This window comes from Sorghum bicolor, chromosome 1, assembly GCF_000003195.3.
Source record: "Sorghum bicolor cultivar BTx623 chromosome 1, Sorghum_bicolor_NCBIv3, whole genome shotgun sequence".
Taxonomy (NCBI): domain Eukaryota; kingdom Viridiplantae; phylum Streptophyta; class Magnoliopsida; order Poales; family Poaceae; genus Sorghum; species Sorghum bicolor.
In genome coordinates, this window is record NC_012870.2 from 27,073,168 (window position 1) to 27,089,569 (window position 16,402).

The window sequence follows — 16,402 nt, forward strand, 5'->3', positions numbered from 1 at the left end:
CACAAGAATAAAATCACAAATGCACAACACTAGGGTTTCCCAAATCCTCTCACCAAAGAGCACCAAGCTATGGGGATGGAGAGGAGAGGGAAGAGATGCTCTTGAAGCTCTCAGATCTATCACTAGAGCTCAATCTCTCACTTGAAAGGAGCACAAAGCTTAGGGAGTGAGAGAGGAGGAGGGGAGAGCTTTCTCTACTCTTTGGAAGAGCCACCGAAAGTCAGAAAATGTGTTCTATGCGAAGTGCCCGGTTAGAAACAAGGGAAACAAGTATATATAGTGTGGCACCGGAAGTTCCGGTGCCTGGGACCGGAACTTCCGGTCCGACCAGATCTGACCGTTGGAGCCTCGGTCCAAGCAGATCTGACCGTTGTGGCCAACCAGATCTGACCGTTGTGAGAGACTCGGACCCACCGGAACTTCCGGTCAGAGACCGGAAGTGAATCCTGACACGTGAGGCCATGCGCAAAGGCTCCTATGCGGACTTCCATTCATGGACCGGAACTTCCGGTTATGGACCAGAACTTCTAGTCAGTGACCGGAACTTCCAGTCAAACACCGGAAGTGTTTTCTCAAACGCGAGCGCATCTCTCACAGCCCAACCGGAACTTCCTATCAGACTGACCAGAACTTCCGGTCAGGCACCGGAAGTACCACCGGAACTTCCACCGGAGCTTCCGGTCCTGCATTCTCAGCACCATCTCAAACCTTGTTAGGTTGCTAACTTTTAGCTCCGAACTCCGAATTCGATGATCTTGGACATTTTGGAAAGCTTACTCAGAGGGCTATACAATCCATATGAATACTCAATCCAAGTCATAATGGATCAAAGCAGTATTTCAACCTAAAAGCCATCCTAATGTCTAGAGAACACCGAAAAGCCTCTCTCTCTTCTCCAAGTTGATCAAAATCAACTCCAACACATTCTCCTTTGCAAATGTGCCAACACCACCAAGTGTACACCACCATGTGCATGTGTGTTAGCATTTCACAAATATTTTTATAGGCTTTCTCATGCAACTCACCACGTCACTAAGCGCTAGGTATATGCAAATGAGACTCACACTTAGTGGCACTAGATAACCTTTGCAATTAAAGATTTCCTCTCTTTATAGTACGGCTATCTATTCTAAATCCGGTCAATCACTTCTCTACTCATCTTAGACCGGCAAAAGCAAAATCCTATATTTATACCTTTGCCTTGATCACTTTACTCCTTGTCCATCACCATGATCTCTACTTCATGCCTTCTCTCTTTATGACCATGTGTCCACCACTCATGTCACGTTGCTCCTTCTTCAAATGTGTTGCTATGCCTAACTCAAATCACTTGAACACAAAGCATTAGCAACTTGGTGTCATTAATTACCAAAACCAAACTTGGGCTTTCACGTTTGCGCCCAGCCTGCAAGGAGGAAGAAGGGGAGGGCGCCCCTCGGCACGCAGCGCCACCATCTCCTTCGTCCTCACCATGGCCGCGTCGCGACCACGTCCGCGATGCCGAGCTCCTTCGTCGATGCACCGAGCCACCCTCGTCCTCGCCACCGAGCAGCACCTCCGCGACGGCCACGACCATGCATGACCACCTGTGTCGTCCTCGTTTGTGCAGAGTTTGCGTCGCCTCTTCCGAAGACACATATTTGTGTTTCCCCTCAACTCCTACGCATAATGGGTAGTTTGTTTGGGTCGTCTGTTGGAACATGAATTTGGTGACGCAAAACACTGTTCGTGATGTATTTTGTGTTTTGAGGTACCTATTGGAGACAGTCTAAAAGCAGCAAAATAGGAATAGTAACACTTTCGTTTGTATTTGACAAATATTGTCCAATTATGGACTAACTAGGCTCAAAAGATTCGTCTCGTCAATTCCGACCAAACTGTGCAATTAGTTTTAGTTTTCATCTATATTTAATACTCCATGCATACGTCTAAAGATTCAATGTGACGAAGAATCCGAAAAATTTTGCAAAATTTTTGGGGAACTAAACAAGGCCAGAGAAAGAATGTGTGATAATTTTGTAGTCTAAGCCTAGGAACCTATAGTCTTGTAGCCTACATAGATCTAATAATTTATTCTAAGGCATATGTTCCTATTAGCCTGCATTGGGGAAGCCCTTAGTGGTTCTAGTACAAATAAAGTGTTCCACATAGATTAGAAAATGTCGAGACTACTATTCACACAATGCAATCTATCACTACCTGTGATTTGCAAAAAAAAAATCTTTCATCATGTCTCATCTTTATTTTCTCTTCTTTTTTAGCATGGGCCACCTTCTCTCTCCAAGCATATGTAGTTTCTATAAGCTAATATGACAAGTTTTGAGCATCTATTTTTTATCCGATACTCCATGGCACTTGGGGCTATAAGAAAAAGCGTAGCGTTGGGAAAGCCCTTATAATTACCATCTAAAATTATAAACTTCCTTCATTGCCATTTATTTATAATTATGTGTCTTTTCATTATCATTTTTATGGATAATTTGTTTCCTTTGATGGCATTGAGAGAACAAAACATCGTTATCAGATGTTCGGTGCATAGGACTAACTACGTGAACACCTTTGATAATCAAATTTAACCACTTTTTATAGTTTGCTGAGTTTAATAGTATGCTTAGACAATTTTTTCACCGGATTTATTAAATTTAAGTTTAATTAATAGACAAAGGTATGAATTTCATGTTCAAACAACAATGTTCACTAGAGTTATCAAATCAAGAAGAGCATACGGAGCAAGAGTTTTTAGAAAGTACTTAGAGATAGATCACGCTTTAATATGAAAGGATGCATTGTTTTTCTGAACTTTGAATAGTGGAGGAAGCTGATTTTTTTCAAATAGACCTTAGAGATAAAAATAAAAATAAAAAAATATCTAAATAGAGATAATACCAATTAAACTTAAATTGAATTAATTCAGCAAAATAAATTATCTAAGCATACTATCTTGCTCAGACTATAAAGAGTGATCAAATTTGGTTATCAACGGTGGGTGATCAAATTTGGTTATTGAATGTGCTCATGGAGTTAGTCGTGTTTAACAAAACACGCTACAAGATGTTTTGTTCCCTCAATATAATGGTATTAACGAAAACAAATTATTTATATGGATGTCTATTAAGATAATAAGGTTTCTCCATACAACAGTAATCATAATGAGGGTCAAAAAATCTAAAATCTTAAAATGTATTTTAGATCATAACTCTTAAAATATCCAAACTTAATTAACTTAGTGTTATTCAAGTCATAGAACTTGCCATAGTGTATCATTTAAGGCCTTGTTTAGTTCACCCTGAAAATCAAAAAGTTTTCAAGATTCCCCGTCACATCGAATCTTGTAGCACATGCATGAAACATTAAATATAAACGAAAACAAAAACTAATTACACAGTTTAGCTGTAAATCACGAGATGAATCTTTTGATCCTAGTTAGTCTATGATTGGATAATATTTGTCACAAACAAACGAAAGTGCTACAGTACCGAAAACTTTTCACTTTTCGTAACTAAACAAGGCCTAAGTCCTGATAGACCTAATATTTAGTGTCATGATGTCACATGCTATACTATTAGATCCACACCTCATTCTTGTAGACCAAGGAAGAAACATAATGGCAAAGCAATCGTTCACGTACCTTCTCACCTTAGAGCACTAGCTTTGACCACTATTGATGATGTCATAGCATTTGAAGTGGAGGAAGATGAAGGCATGGGATAGGGATCGAGAAATCCATAACAAAATATCAATATTTGGAGATCTAATTAAAGAAGCTATTGGAGAGAGCTTTGTGCCAAATCTCAATTCCTATATAAAAAAGAATATAAAGAGGCTCTTGAAGTTGTTCTAGAAAACAATCATGAATCTATTTCAGTATTTACATATTTGACAATTAGGGTTTAGGATTACTTTCCCTACTAAAATTAATCAACTTTTAATGCCTGTCTAGGTACATAGCCAACAATGATTTATTTTGGTCTAAAAAACAATCATGAACCTATTTTAGTATTTACATCTTGTCAAATATATTAGGTTTAGGAATTACTTCCTCTATTAAAATTTAATCAGCTTTTGATGTTTGTCTAGATACATAGCCAACAATGATTTATTTTGTGAGGAAGGGAGTTGGATTGACCATTCTAAACACTACCATGCAAATGGATTGGATTATATATGACGACCTTCGGGGGAGCAGTGCGAAGAAGGGTTGTTCATGTTATGTACTCTTGCCTCCTATGCATATGATAAGTTAGGCATGGACTATGGAGATATGGACCCCATGACCACACTAACTTCGAGATTGGAGCTATACAAACAGGGGCGGATTCACGGCCCGTGCTACCTGGGCTGCAGCCCGGGGCGAGGCCCAGTAGCAGTGGGATATTGTTTCATAAAAAACATGTTAAAAGGCTTCCAAGCCCAGTAGCCCCCCCTGATAGGGAAGCAGCCCAGTTAGTGCCCTGGCCGAATGACTGACTGCTGCTCGGCTGTTTACTTCTGCACGCAGCGTGCGTCTCCGTCTCCGTGATCTCGCGCCTCTCCGCCTCCCTGGCTGTTCGACTTTCCATCTTGCGAAGTTGCGAGCGCGATCAGGAGCCAACGAGCCACGACGGCGCCTGCTCAATCTCTCTGAGTCCAGCCTCCGCGCGGCCGCGATCTTCGCCCGTCTCCCCACCCGCTATACAGCCGGCTGCCGCCTGCCGGTCGTCCGGCTGTCTCTGCAGACTACAACTGCAGGTGAGAACAACGATCTCCAAATCCCCAATTCCCTAACTCTGATTCATTTGATAATTCTTATTTCTTAATTCATATTCCGGACAGAGCTATATTTACTAGCTAGTAGCTACTAGCATCTTCCGCGACAGCTAGTGGACATATGTATACTACTAGTTGAGCGACTACTACTAGCTGTATTCAATTCCCCTTCAGAAAACGGAGAAAGAGGCTGTAAAATTATTGCTAGTGAATCTTGTCTGGTGGATGCACTAGTTAGTTAAAGATCATCTCATGGCTAATGCATACATACAATCATGAAGATTTCCTGCATGATATGTTGTATTGAGCTGGATTTGTTTGCATCCGTTAAAGATGAAAAAATTTTAAAGCGCTTTCAAGGCATAAGAAACCGCAAGATGAATTTGCCACGCGAGGGTCCAAGGTGCTATTGTTTTAGTACCTTTCATTTTATACTGCTGTCTTGATACATGAAGAAGTATGACATTTTAAAAATTATGTAGCATTGAGCGTGGTGGTTGAAGTGGTGTGAATTCATGAAGACACAAGATATCAGATATGGATTTTTTTTTATTGTGGAAGACTCTTTATATTTGGTACTTTTCTATCCTCATCATAGTACTATGTATCTTTGAGCACTTTAAATCAATATTAATCTTTGCTATATGTATTAGACTACTATGTACTACAGCGAGCAAAAATTTTTTTGCCCTCTGTTATTTAGCCCCCCCTTTGGTCTATTTTTGGATCCAGCTTGCTCAATTGGTTGGAGGTAGAGTTCGCGGTTCTTCCAAAGGTCCTTCAGTCTATAGCGTGTTGTGCCAAATCTGAATCTTGACCGATAAGAAGTGCAGACACTTTGAGATTTGGATATCCCTAATGCAATGGAAAGAAGCGAATGCTCTACAGCTAAAAAATAGCCAAACAGGGGGGGGGGGGGGGAATGGCATTCAACCAAATAAATATTGCCACTCGTAAATCTGCCTCCTGCGTTGCCACGGTACTTATTGCTTCTCGTGTTTTGTTCTGGTTGAAAGCACTGTTCACTAATTTGTTGTGAGCTAATGACGCTAATGACCGACAGATTCAGCATAAGCTCAACCAAACAGGGTATATCAACTCCGGCCAATGATGCAGGTATTGGCCGTTTTGTGCATCGTGCCAATTTCAGAGATACGTATAACCGTACAGGAAATGTGAGCAAACAATGCACACCAAACATCCTCTTGAAGTTTTGCTCTCTCCGCCGTTGACCCCAAGCACTAATCCTCATTACTCATCGCTTATTCAAGTTATGACAAGAGATGACCACAGTTTTCTTGTTTCACCTGTCCTTGTACACAAACATTTTAGTTACCTGCTCTCGTTTCAACTGAGATCATGTGTAGATGTGTATGACAACTTATGGGTGCATTTGGTAAGGATCCAAATTCTCCTAAAAACGTTTCAGATCCATATTATCTCTACAAACGTTTCTCTGCTGAAATGAAATCACTTGACAAGAATCTATGGAACCTTTTGGCTGTTGTCCATATTCTCCTTGAAATGAACTAGAACCATTGTGAAACACCTGTTTAGGTGATTCTCATTCCTAGTTCAAAATTGAAATCACTTGACAAGAATATATGAAACCATCTGGCTATTGTCCATCTTTTGAACATCACTATGGGCAGTTCAGACGACAGAAGTGTGCTAACAGTCAAATATTACAATACTTTTTTCGTTTTTGATGAAAGATCCAATAATCATTGGCTTCTACTCGCTCTGTCCCAAAATGTAGGACTGTAGGTTGTTTTTACTTGTCCTAAGTGGCTAAGTCAATGTAGGAGTACAACTGTAGGTTGTTTTAGTTGTCCTAAGTCAAACTTCACTAGCTTAAGTTTATAGAAAAAAAAAACACTAACATCTACAACACAAAATTAGTTTCATGAATACAAAACAAATATATCTTGGTATTGCAACTATTTCATATTGTACTCCCTCCAATTACAAGTGTAGATTGTTTTAGGATTCTATCAGGTCAAACTTTTTTAGTTTGACCTATCAATGTATGAAAAATTACGAAGATCTATAACACATGGTGACCATGTCAATATATCCAGAACAACCTATGGAATCAGAGGGAGTCAGTAGATTTTTTTTTCTTTTTTTTACCTATAAACTTGGTAACTTGGTCAAACTAGAGGGGTTTGACTTAAGAGAACTAAAATGGCTTATATTCTAGAATGGAGGAAGTATCATATAGCTGAAGAAATTAATTTATATTTTTTAAAAAAGACAATGACTATCGACCATCAGAGCTTATATATGAATAGGAGCAGTAAGAAATTAGAGCATCTTCAGCATCCCCAAGTTCAATCCCCAATGAGAAAAAACTACCACCCGTAAAACCAAAAAAATATAGGTATAGTATAGTTTCCACTCATCTCTTCCAACTGGAGAGCATAATTTTTGCCTATTACAACACATGCACCTTGCTAGGAACAAAAAAAAAAAGTAGTAGAGTACCAAAATCCTCAAGTTTATTTTAACTCAAGATTTCACAAAGCAAAATTCTGATGCAGCAGACAATGCATTGGCTTGGACATTTGGATTGACAAAAATCACCAAACATCCTCTCAAGCTTTGCTCCCTCTCCTTAGCTGCAGAGAGAGAGCTCCCTGACCCTAAACACTAATCCTCACTACTCATCTATTATTAAGTTTCGGCAAGTGATGATCTCGCACCGCATATCTCCAAGAACACGAAAACTGCAAGTAGTTTGGACCACAAGCTAACCGTAATTTCTTGTTTCATCTTTCCTACTAGATCATGCAGGGAAAAAAACATATTACCACCTTTGCCGGATTCAGTCAAGAAAGCCAGTCTGCCGGAGCACGGCGTCGCGAACGCGGCGGAGGTCGCGTCCCTTGAGCGTGCGGCCGACGCCCTCCAGCATCGAGGACGGTTTCCCTGGGGAAGCGTAGCCGGCGCCCGCGGACGCGCGCGCCACCATCTCGTGCGGGGGTAGCATGGCGGCGTCCCCATGAAAGAGCTCCTCATCGTCGTCGTCCCCGTCGGCGAGTTTGTCCCATTTGCGCCCGCGACTCCAGGGCGGAGGGACGGGAACCAGGACGGGAGCCGACTGGTGGTACGGCGCCGCGGGCGGCAGCTCAGGGTCCCTTGGCCTCGGTGCCACCGGTATGGCACGCGAGGCGGACGTCGGGGACAGTGAAGGCGTAACGGAGGAAGCCGACGCCGCGGCCGCGGCCGCGGCGATGGTCGCTTTGCGGCGGAGCAGAGTCCCGGAGGCTCCAGCCGTGGCCGTCGACGCGGCCACAGCAGCAGCTCCGCCGCGCCCACGTACCTTCCTGTCGCCTTCGTGGAGCGCGGCGAGCAGGCCGAGGTGGGGGTTCTTGGAGGCGTCGGGCGGCGGGTCCGTGGAGGAGGGCGGCGCGGGGAAGAGGAGGTCGCCCTCGAGGAGCTCGTCCCCGGCGGAGGGCGAGGAAGCGGCGAGGGAGTGGGACGGGGAGGAGAAGAGGCCGAGGAAACGGTCGGCGGGCGGAGAGCGGCGGGGCCGGCCGGGAGAGTCCATTGGGCGGTCGTCACTCGTCAGGCGAGGGCCGGCGGGGGTCAGGATTCAGGATGGGGGCGGACTCAAAACGGCAAACGGCCCGCCGCGCAGAGCCCACCTCTACTGTAGAGGGGCTGTGAAAATTACCCACACCCGCAGTTGAAAATTACACGCAAATGCCACTGGTGAGGGTACCCTGCGCCTGCGGTCCTGCCTCTGTCGCGCCCGGCTCCCCTCCACCGCACGCTCTCGTTCCTGCGAACCCTAGTAGGGAGGAGAACGCCGCCGGAGCCACCTTGCCGGACCGGAAACAGCGAATCGGATCGCATCAAAGCTGCCTAGTCATCCCCCCCCTCCCCGACCGGAACTCGCTGCAATCCGTCGCAGGTCGCCGGGGCCGTGGACGCCGGGCCGCCGTCGCCAAACGGAAGACGCTGCCTCCTAGCCGCTGCCGCAGGGAGGTACCGTCTCGGGGCCGCAACTGCAGGGGCGAATTGTCGCTCAGCAGGCGGTCAGATTCATGGCGCCCACGGAGGTGAGTTCGACCACCTTAAATTTTAACGGCCCGATTTTTTTTTAATGAAATGTCTTGGCCGTGAGTTCGTCAGATAGATACTGTAGTTTCTGTGGTGAGTTGAGCAAGAACAGTCTGCACCTACATTTCATTTTGAACCATACGATGGTTGTGTTTTAGTTTTACATTTCATATTGGACTTTTAGGATGTCTTTTTATTACTATAGAAAACCATGAGTCTGACTATAGTGCGGTCTTCCCTTATTGTGAGCTACAGTGCCGGACTCAATTTTGCTGATTTGCCTATATCAGCAACAGCCTGCAGTTCCTGGTACACCTATTGCTATGGAAATCAATTTGTGCTTCGAAGTGCAACTAAATTGGTTTTATTAGTTCTTGTAGAGCCAGTACAGAAATGTATGTGTGCTTCATGCACAGATATGAATGTATATCAGTATTATATTATTGTTTTTCATTCCTCTGTTAGAGCTCAATTGATTGGACGGTAGCTGGCAATCTGAGATATTTGTATGTTGTCATTTACCTGTCTGTTGCTTTGTAGTACTCTTTCAATATGTTCTGTAAGATTTTAAGAGGTTTTCTGCTTATCCTTCTATTTACCGCAGACTTATGCAAGGGACGACGATGCAAAACTTGAGGCCACACGTGCAAGGCGTAAGAACCTTTTTTTTCCTGTCCCAACTAACATTATTTTGTGTTGTGAGGAATGCCATAAATCATGTAAAAGTTGTTGTCTTAACTCATTTTTCTATCATTTTGTTTTGCAGTGTCAAACATCCTCAGAAGGCATGAAGATCTGAAAGAGCGCCTTTCACGGTACTCCTTTTACTTCGCAAAAGCTTCCCATGGATGCAGAGCAGCCCGCTGTTTAAGATAATTATTGTTTAGGTACTTTGGCATGTAACAATTTACGATTGTGGAATTTTTGTTTCTCTGTTCAAATTGAGAACTAATTTGCAAGCTGCGAGCTAGTTGTTAAGCTCTTCTGTTCCCATTTCATCTATCCTTCGTTCCTTCGCTGTTAACAGTCGTTCCAAACCTGAATCCAACTGTATTTTTTTCTATATCTGTTCCTAACTGTGTACCTCTTGCGGTGGTGCTCAATTGAAACGGGAAAAGTAATAAAAAATGAATTATAGTGGTTGGTAGAACCATCTGTATTACATTTATGAAATGGATTTGGCATCTTTCTTTGGATTATATGGTTGTCTTCTGTACTGAAGTGTGTTATTGGCTCATTTCAAGAAGTTCATTATCCAAAATCTTTGCATAAAAAAGAACACTACTGTAGTTATGTTATATAAATAAGCCTCGTTTGATTTATAATTCTGCTATGCTAATGCTATTGTATGTTGGTAATTGTTTTTCTCTGTGGTTAATGCTTCTAACATTATTGGCATTTAGCCCAAGGAATGTGATTTTCTGCAGAAAGCTCCCACTACTTCCTGTTTGATATTTCAACATGTCACGTGGCAGCTGTTTTGAAAAAAAAAGTTTTTGTTGAGTTACATTTCTTTAATTCAAATAGATTCGTTGCTTCTACTACTAGAATAGAGTCTAAATTCTTTGTCCTGTCAGATGAGTACTATTGTGCGCTACTCTTAACTCAAAGCGCATACCCTCGAAACTCTGACGTTTGGAGGATATTTATATTAATGTACATCTAGCCATATTCTGGACAGTCTTCTGAAGTGGTAGTTTTTACTGGATATATTTTTTCCTTCATCTTGTTTCCTTTGCTGCTTGTTTTTATACTCACTGCTCATACTCTGAGCAACTTCATGCTTTGTAAAACTACTATTCTACTTCATAATTTTTTTTTATTTTACTTTAGGGATTCTGATAAGCTGATTTTTGAGCGCCTACAGAAAGAATTTGAGGCTGCACGAGCTGCTCAAACCGAAGGTACACTTTGCTATACTACATTGGAATGGATCTTTGTTACCTAGTTATATAAGTAAGCTTGTCAATTCATATATGCTATTTATATATGCACAGAGATATGGATGTAGGGCATGGGTGAAGTAGTAATAATACTCTTCCACATATTTAGTAGTCTCTCGAACTTATGGCAAGACCAAGCTATTAACTATGCTTTGTATTGTTTCCAAAACAAATTGGTTAATTTAGTTCTGAGAGTAAGTGTTAAATCGATGAATTACTTCTAACCTACACAAATCCTGCACAGTTTGGGGAAAGACATCTGTCAATCGTGTGTTGAATATCTGTTTAGTTATAACCTCCGTCACATGTTTCAAGTTTGAACTCATATCACTGACACTGCAATTGAATCTTAAGTCTTTCCTTGTTTGGCTAATTAAGTTATGACAGTGCATCCCTTTGGTGCTGATCAGTTTTTAACTTTTTATCAGTTCAACAGAACAGACTGATAGAAATATTTTTACTGTGCACATATGATGTCATTTTGAATGTTTCTGGGTTTGGGAGGCACATTGCCACTGTTTTGAATTAGATATTTGAGAGTTGTTTACTACAACTGAAGTGGTGCAGGCTGTTGGATGAACAGAATCATCTTTCTGTTATAAATGGAAAGCATAATCTGTTGAACAACTGTGTCAATGTGCTCCAATTGCTAACTTTCTTTAGATGGTTTGGATCCTTCAGTTAGCCAGATTTTATCTGTAGATCACAGGTAAAGACTACAGAGATCAAGAACTATAACATAAATTCTCTATGTACGAATACAAAATTGTGTTTTCCATCCATTCATAAAGCTAAAAGGTATATACTTCCTTTGAACTAGTGCCTGGATATAACATTGCAAGCAAGTGTTACAACTCTTCAAGTTAACTCTGAACATAATTTTGTTGGTTAGGTGTAGCTGTGTTTCTGGGTGTAAGGAAGTGTTAGCAACACATTATAGTGGACAGGGCTAGGGTATATTTGTCATGTTTGTCGCAGGTTTCAGTTTAGTCTGAGCTCTGGTGGAATCACCTCTGCACAGATTCAATGTATCAAAAGATATTACTACCAAAAGGTAGCTCAATAGGATAAGTCGATAATATATGTCGTTTGTTTCCTGAAGTTTCTTGTAATCTCTGAAGAGGTGGAATAATCTTGTGCTTGGTTTTTACTATATGTAGCATTAACATTCTAATGCCAGCATCACAAAATTGTTGTGCTGTGAATCATATTGTTCTCTTGGAGAATTGTCTACACATTCTTTTGGCATTCTGTAGAGATTTCAATAGATGATGATGAGTGGAATGATGGTTTACTGGCAACCATCCGTGAGAAGGTATTTAATGTGTGTTCAGCACCCTTAATTTTCTTGTCACATGAGACAGATATTTGTTCTGTGAATTATGAGTTTTTATTAAGTTTGCTATGTTTCGTAGACCAGGTCCATATGGAGGCTGATAGGAAGGCCATGGCCAACCAAGTAAATGTTCCAGCAGATCTTCCATTTCAATCAAGGACTACATATAGGATTAGAAATAAGGTAGCATTTGCTCCCCAGATCATTGCCTTTTCTAATATAGTTTTGTATATGGTTAGCATGTCTGCTGAGATTGGTGCTGCTTTGGTAGGATTTTTTTTTCTCCTTGTTGATTTGCCTGGTTAACCTTTATTTCCTCTTGCACTAATTGTTCCTTTTGACTTTGATGTTGACTGATATGTGGATTAGTTGGTATTGGGTTGTAGTGGCATATCATATGATTCCTTGTCATTACAATATAGTATACTAACCAGTAACCATTGATTGTGTTGGCTGGTGTGGAAAGTGGTGATTCATGGGCTGATGAAATTTTGTTTTTGTATCTAGAACTTGAGGAACATCTATACTAGTTGCTGCCACAACCAATATATCTGTCAAATCATTATTGCAGACTTTCAGCTTCGTTACTCCAGCTCAAATATGGTTATGATGCCCTTATGAATTAGCATAGATGCATTGTTTGGGGCACCATCATGCTATTATTGTTTTCCAGAATGAGTTTCGTCATTGGTAAAAACTATCCATGCTAGATTTAGTTTTTCTTAATCTGTCAATTAAAGTAAATATCTTCTCTTTAATAGGTTATCTATTGCTTGGATGGAGCGAGGATTGGCATACAGTATGAGACATTCTTTGCTGGTGATTACCTATAATTTTTTTTTGTTGCATTTTAACACAAATATTTGGTTTTTCTCCTATTTGAAACTTTGTTCCTGTTGTACATAGCAGTTTGGAAACCCAGGTTTGTACAAATAGTTTACTATAAACAATAACATAATCTTTTGCACTATGCAGACCTATGATATTGTGAATAATAATTGATAATACAAGCTAAGTGCGGTAGTTTAGCTTAAAAAGGGTGAAAATACATGATATGATATGCCCAAATCTCTGAACACGTGATTTTTTTTTGTAGTATATAACAGTCATTCTATTTTGCAGGCGAGCCTTGTGAAATTTTTCATTGTGTTTTGGAAAGCAAGTCATTCCTGGAAAAGATGATTGTGATTGAACACACCTTGCCTTTCTTTCTGCCCATACGTGAATTAGAAAGTGATCTCTTGTCATCTAATTCCATTGTAAGTTTTCACGCAGCTTGCTATTACCATATGAATTAAATACAAAGTTCCATATGCTAACATAGTTATTTTTCCTTATAGAAATTCATTGATCATCTTGAAGAAATTTTACAGGCTTATATTGACAGGAGAGAGCAGGTTAGTATCAGCTAGTAGGAGTCACTACACAACTTATCTGTGTTTTTTATAATTCGAATTACCTTATCTTCTATTATGTAATGCTAGAAATTAGTTTAACATAATTATTGCTCACCTCTGCTACAGCACTTGACTTGCAGTTAGCTTGTTTTTAAACATTGGTCTAGTTTAGGTGAGACATAATGGATCTGATGTGATGGTCTCCATGTTGCTCAACTGAGTTCGAAGATTTAAGATGTTTCTGTATATTCCTCCAATGTATCATTTAGAAGATGCTCAATAGTGGCTTTTACTGATTATATTTCCATGATCTACTCTAGCCAAACAAAGCCATGATGTTTCATATTGTTATATTGTTATTTTCAGAAGTTAGGTTTGTAACAAGTGAAAAGGTTTATAATCACGAAACCAATCCACCAAAGATGGCATCACAGATGATCAGTTAACTTTCTGTTGCAAAGATCTCTAGTTAGGTGTATTCATCCCAATCTAAAATGCTTGAGACAACTCTAGTTCTAGCACTTTTTGTTCATTTGTCTTTGCCTAAGGCGAACCCTCTAGTCTAATGTCTTACTGCAAACTCTCAGTCAGCCAGAGCAGCGCATGGCAGGAGCTGTGCACATTGCAGTTTTCATTTTCAGAAAAGGAGTTACAATATGATATCTCTTTTCTCCATAGTTGGGAGCATTTTATGTATATTAGGACTTTTTTTTCCTTCTTTTTTTGTTGTTTCTGTTTTGCATATATGTGCATTTAGTAACTTCATGAAGTGTCTTAAATTTTGCTCATATATGACCTCATCCAGAAACTGACCAATCTGTGCTACTGGTTGACTTTGGTTCTGCTCCAGTATCTGAAATTGAAACCCTGAGTATTAGAAAATAATTGATATGAGAATATGCGTTGTGACATTGCCTTCTAGCTTCTACCATTTGGCCAATCAACTGTTGAGGCATTTATAGCTGTAAAGATGGGTCAAGTGTGGAAGGTGGAGACAGATGGGCCATACAGTCTTTGACAGTAGATTGCTAATTTCTATTTCATGTTCAAGGTTCGTCTTATCAAGGAGCTCTACGGGAACCAAATTGGCGAGCTGTTCCATAGTCTTCCTTACAATATGATCGAGTTTGTATTGGAGGATTTTGAGTGGTAAGGATAATATTTAGTTACTGCTAATACTAGGATCTGCATCAATAAGTTCTGTTATGTTGCTAGTGCACTCACTCGTAGTCGTAGAATATGTACACCTAGTGCAGCCATTTATTTTGTTGTCTTGCAGCATGCATGTTGAATATTGCATACTGATTTTAAGCTGCTATATGCGAAGTAGCGCGTTGCACATTTTGTAGAGATTGATCTGTTTGCCACTTATAAGCAGCAAGGTTACAATCAGTATCCGATATTCGGATCTACTGCAGACCCTGCCGAGTCAAGCAAGGGTCTTGGCTTGGCCACTTCGCTCGGCCAAGAGAATATCCACAAGAAGCAGCAGTGCATCAGCTGCGCAACCAGTACCTTTTCACCTTTCATACGCCGAGGAAGCACTCAAGACCTTGTGTCTACCAGAAGGTGCTTCCTTTCACCTTTCCTTACAGCATACATAGCTTTGTGCCGAACTCTGTTCTGATCTATTTTCCCCTCCATATTGTGTGTTTCAGCATACGCAGACATTGTGCTGGAGCTACCTCATGCTCTGAAGAGGATTTTCTCCTCTCGGGACAGTGACTGAATCCTGACCTCAAGGTCTCTGTAAGATTCACATCTCAATCTTGGGAGGTGGGACAGGTGTTTGAAGATATATTGTTGAGAATCTTGTGGTAGTATAGCCTGCAGTTGTGGACTGCAATTCCTGTGAAAGCAAGGCAGACACATTTGCTCCGTTGACCGCTCTAAGGTCCAGCCCGTTGCGAAAAAATTTTCGAGCTACTGTAGCATTTTCGTTTTTATGTGGCAATTATTGTTCAATTATGGACTAACTGGACTCAAAAGATTCGTCTTGTTAATTACAGATAAATTGTGTAATTAGTTATTTTTTTATCTATATTATGCATGTGCTGCAAAATTTGATGTGACGGAATTTTGAAAAGCTTTTGGCTTTTGGGAGGAACTAAACAAGGCCTAAATATTCCAGCTACAATACTGGAAAAAAGTTCAAAATCCTAGGAAGGCCATTGTCGGCGTCTAGACTCGTCGTCTAGACACAAACGTGTATAAGTATGCATGTCACCCTAACCCGGATGGTGATGCAAGTGGAATACAGAGAGTTTATACTGGTTTGGGCTAAGGATGTCCTACGTCCAGAGTGTGAGATCGGGGGTCTGTATTGCCTTGCATCCAAAGGTGCTTGTAGTAGGGATGTACAAGTAGGTTGCGAGAGAGGGCTAAGTCCCAAGTCTTGACTTATCTGTGGTGGACAAAATGCAGGTCTGTGAGTGAACTTGCTTGGGGTAGTGGCGTGTTGATTGCCTTGGTTGTGTGTGTGTATGGTGCACTCTCTGCCGTGGTTGTGAGCCTTGGCTCTCCTTTTATAGTCTCAAGGGGGCACAGGGTTTTACATGTGTGACTGGTGATCTTCCCCTGGCGAGTGGTATTGCCACAGTCCCGACCCTGTAGAGGTTTGCTCATCTCGTCCTTGAAGCATGGCTGACAGCATGGATGCTCCTGTAAAGGGTTACCGAGCCCTGTGGGAGTCGGATTGGTGATACTGCAGCCTGTCCTGTAATAGTAGGAAAAGATGTCCTGTAATAGTAGGAAAAGACAGCTAATAGTGACACTGGTTAATCTCTCTCATTCCTCTTTTACTGTGAGGCGGTACACCACAGTGAAAGAGGTAAGGTGGCATAGTAAAAGAGGTAAGGCTACAGTGGCCGGAGTGGTTGGAATAGTCACCACCATGCCCTGCTGCGATATGG

General features: G+C 41.2%; 2 protein-coding genes across 4 annotated transcripts; one reads left to right on the plus strand and one right to left on the minus strand.

Annotated features, from left to right (window-relative positions):
- LOC8075873 lies at nucleotides 7,113-8,418 on the minus strand. The gene has a single exon (XM_002467212.2). The coding sequence runs from the start codon at nucleotides 8,297-8,299 to the stop codon at nucleotides 7,574-7,576; it is 726 nt and encodes a 241-aa protein (XP_002467257.1). The 5' UTR covers nucleotides 8,300-8,418; the 3' UTR covers nucleotides 7,113-7,573.
- Nucleotides 8,451-15,597, plus strand: LOC110431602. Of its 3 annotated transcripts, none has more exons than XM_021450738.1 (12): nucleotides 8,457-8,813; nucleotides 9,419-9,467; nucleotides 9,581-9,629; nucleotides 10,648-10,718; nucleotides 12,014-12,081; nucleotides 12,178-12,276; nucleotides 12,855-12,912; nucleotides 13,216-13,352; nucleotides 13,434-13,490; nucleotides 14,542-14,639; nucleotides 14,869-15,059; nucleotides 15,149-15,597. In XM_021450738.1, exons 1-12 carry the CDS (start codon nucleotides 8,799-8,801, stop codon nucleotides 15,217-15,219), a joined length of 963 nt encoding a protein of 320 aa, XP_021306413.1. In that variant the 5' UTR covers nucleotides 8,457-8,798; the 3' UTR covers nucleotides 15,220-15,597. The 3 variants fall into 3 exon arrangements, with proteins under 3 accessions (XP_021306415.1, XP_021306413.1, XP_021306414.1); XM_021450739.1 differs by having other exon boundaries at nucleotides 8,458-8,813; nucleotides 12,014-12,072; XM_021450740.1 differs by lacking the exon at nucleotides 15,149-15,597 and having other exon boundaries at nucleotides 8,451-8,813; nucleotides 14,840-14,920.